This window comes from Vanessa cardui, chromosome 9 (genome assembly GCF_905220365.1).
Source record: "Vanessa cardui chromosome 9, ilVanCard2.1, whole genome shotgun sequence".
NCBI lineage: Eukaryota > Metazoa > Arthropoda > Insecta > Lepidoptera > Nymphalidae > Vanessa > Vanessa cardui.
Genome location: NC_061131.1, coordinates 7,848,372 through 7,850,602, shown reverse-complemented (window position 1 = coordinate 7,850,602; position 2,231 = coordinate 7,848,372). Strand labels below are relative to the sequence as shown.

At 29.9% G+C, this 2,231-nt stretch overlaps 1 protein-coding gene across 1 annotated transcript; it reads left to right on the top strand.

Moving 5' to 3' along the window:
- LOC124532458 lies at positions 1-833 on the top strand. The gene has a single exon (XM_047107362.1). The coding sequence runs from the start codon at positions 1-3 to the stop codon at positions 751-753; it is 753 nt and encodes a 250-aa protein (XP_046963318.1). The 3' UTR covers positions 754-833.
- Positions 834-2,231: the final 1,398 nt, after the last annotated feature.

Genomic DNA, 2,231 nt, shown 5'->3' with positions numbered 1-2,231 from the left:
ATGGATAAATTGAAACTAGCTTCCGGAGATAATAATACCCTTATAAGGTCTACGGATTTTATATCATTAGATGAATCCAATGCTGAAATATCACCAGATGTTATTGAAACAAACGTAGAACAACTAGACAACTCAATACGAACGATTGATGATAGTGAATTAAAATTAAAAGAAAGAATCGCACAATGTAAGGATATACTGACTTCCTTAAAGCTAGAACTCAATGAAGAGAAAATGAAACTATCTAAAGAAGCAAAAAATGGATTATCTCAATGTGTTGAGCCTCTATCGAAAGTATCGTATATTAATAATAATGACGAACAAACTGTAGAGGAAATTGATAATTTATTGCTCACCACGAACAAATATACAGCTTCTGTAGATAGTAAGCTTAATTGTGATGAAAACTTATTGGAATACGAAAGACAATTACAAAAGTATCAAAATACACTTAATATGGCACAGATTGAAAAGAAAAATGCCATTAGAAAGCAAATGCTGGCGAAAGCTTTTAAATTAAAACTTCTAGAAGTTGAAAATCAGTGTAATATTGAACTTATCCGAATAAAGCAAAGCTTGCAATGTTTGGAACCGTTGAAGTTGATTACAGAAAAATGGAAGAGTAAAAATAATGACAATACTTATGATACATTTGAGTTAATTCCTAGATATCCTGAACTTGGTACACCTTCCGGAAGCGATGCCTCGAGTATTTCTAATGTTGATGATTGTGATAACAAATTACGAATATAAGTTGTAATATGTTACCTTACAACATATACAATTTTGTGTAATTATGTAAAATTTTCAGTTCAATTGAATTTTTATTAAACCTATTGGTACGTTAATATTATTATAATTAAATGAAAAAAAAAAAATACTTATTTATATTTTTGCTGTTTATTCAGTACTACTTTATAGCACTATTTGCTAAAGTTGAATCAATTATTCAAAGATTCAAATCAATCTTCTTAAATGGTATAATAGTAAGTTGTCGATTAATCGGCAAGTGCATTGTGTGAGCGGAATATTATATTTTAAATTCGCAAATTATTAACTTGTAAATAAAATACGTTTTCTGTATCGACAAACTCAAACCTAAATATAATACCTAAATTTTGTATTTTTCTGCTAGTTTCTCTTATTAACTTGAATAAATAAAACTTTATAGAAAACTAGACTGTGTACTTTACAACTGACGCATGTTAGAAGTTTTACTTCCTCCAACCAACATTTAACATTATAAATAGAAAAAATAATTTCTAAAATAATATTATTTTAGCAATAATTTTGTAACGTTCAGTAACTGATTACACTAACTTCATTCTTATACAGCATAAAACTGCTACCATGTTGAAAAAAAAGTGCGAAAATCAGATTTCAATATATCAAAAAGTTGAACGGGACCTCCGCAGTAGACCACACACATCGAGGCACGCGCTTCGAATGCTGCCGACTTTTTATTCTTGCCGCCCGAACAGCCTTCGTAGTCATTCGGCATTCATCGGCACCCGATCGGAAGGCACTTGGCCGTCACATTATACGTCTGCTTGCGCCTTCGCCTCGTTTAGTTAGGAACTTGAATTTTACTTAATAAGATTCCAATTTGTCAATTACAGAGCAAAGCATGAGCCAAACTGGTTTGACTTCTTCATAACATAATACTTTGTACCTACCTTCTAAGTAAAACGATTTTGGAAATACTTTTACGAAAAAGTTAGCTTTTGAGAAATAACAATTATGTACCTGTGTATGTAGTTGCTTATTTGATTACATTCGTTACTTTTCAAACATTCATCAAGTTGTTTAATATATTTAATAAATTTGAAAAACCAACACTTTTCCGGCAAAAGAAGGTTTGAAACATAAATAACTAGAAAAATCTATGTAACAATTACCTATAAATTTTGTTTAATCAGAAAGGTATTCTATGAATATAATTAAAAGATGGTTCATGATATAATTATTGTTTACTGTAATGGGCTTTAAAGTATCTAAACAAGAAACAATTATAAGATTATTTTAAAATTATTTAAGTTGAAGAAACGACGCAGAAAACGTGAAAAAAGTACAATTAGGATTCAACTTTGCAGCGGTTTCGCGTCGACTCCGATACGAAATTATGCGCGGAATTTCGATGATGTGATTCGAGTTTGTGGTTCAAGAAACCTTTGTTAAGAAAATAAAAGGATAGTTTATTTTATCCTTTAAAGATTAAGGAAAAATAATTA

Bases quoted from the DNA above. Each gene is read 5' to 3' on its own strand.
- LOC124532458 (XM_047107362.1), top strand. From the start codon at position 1: ATGGATAAATTGAAACTAGCTTCCGGAGATAATAATACCCTTATAAGG.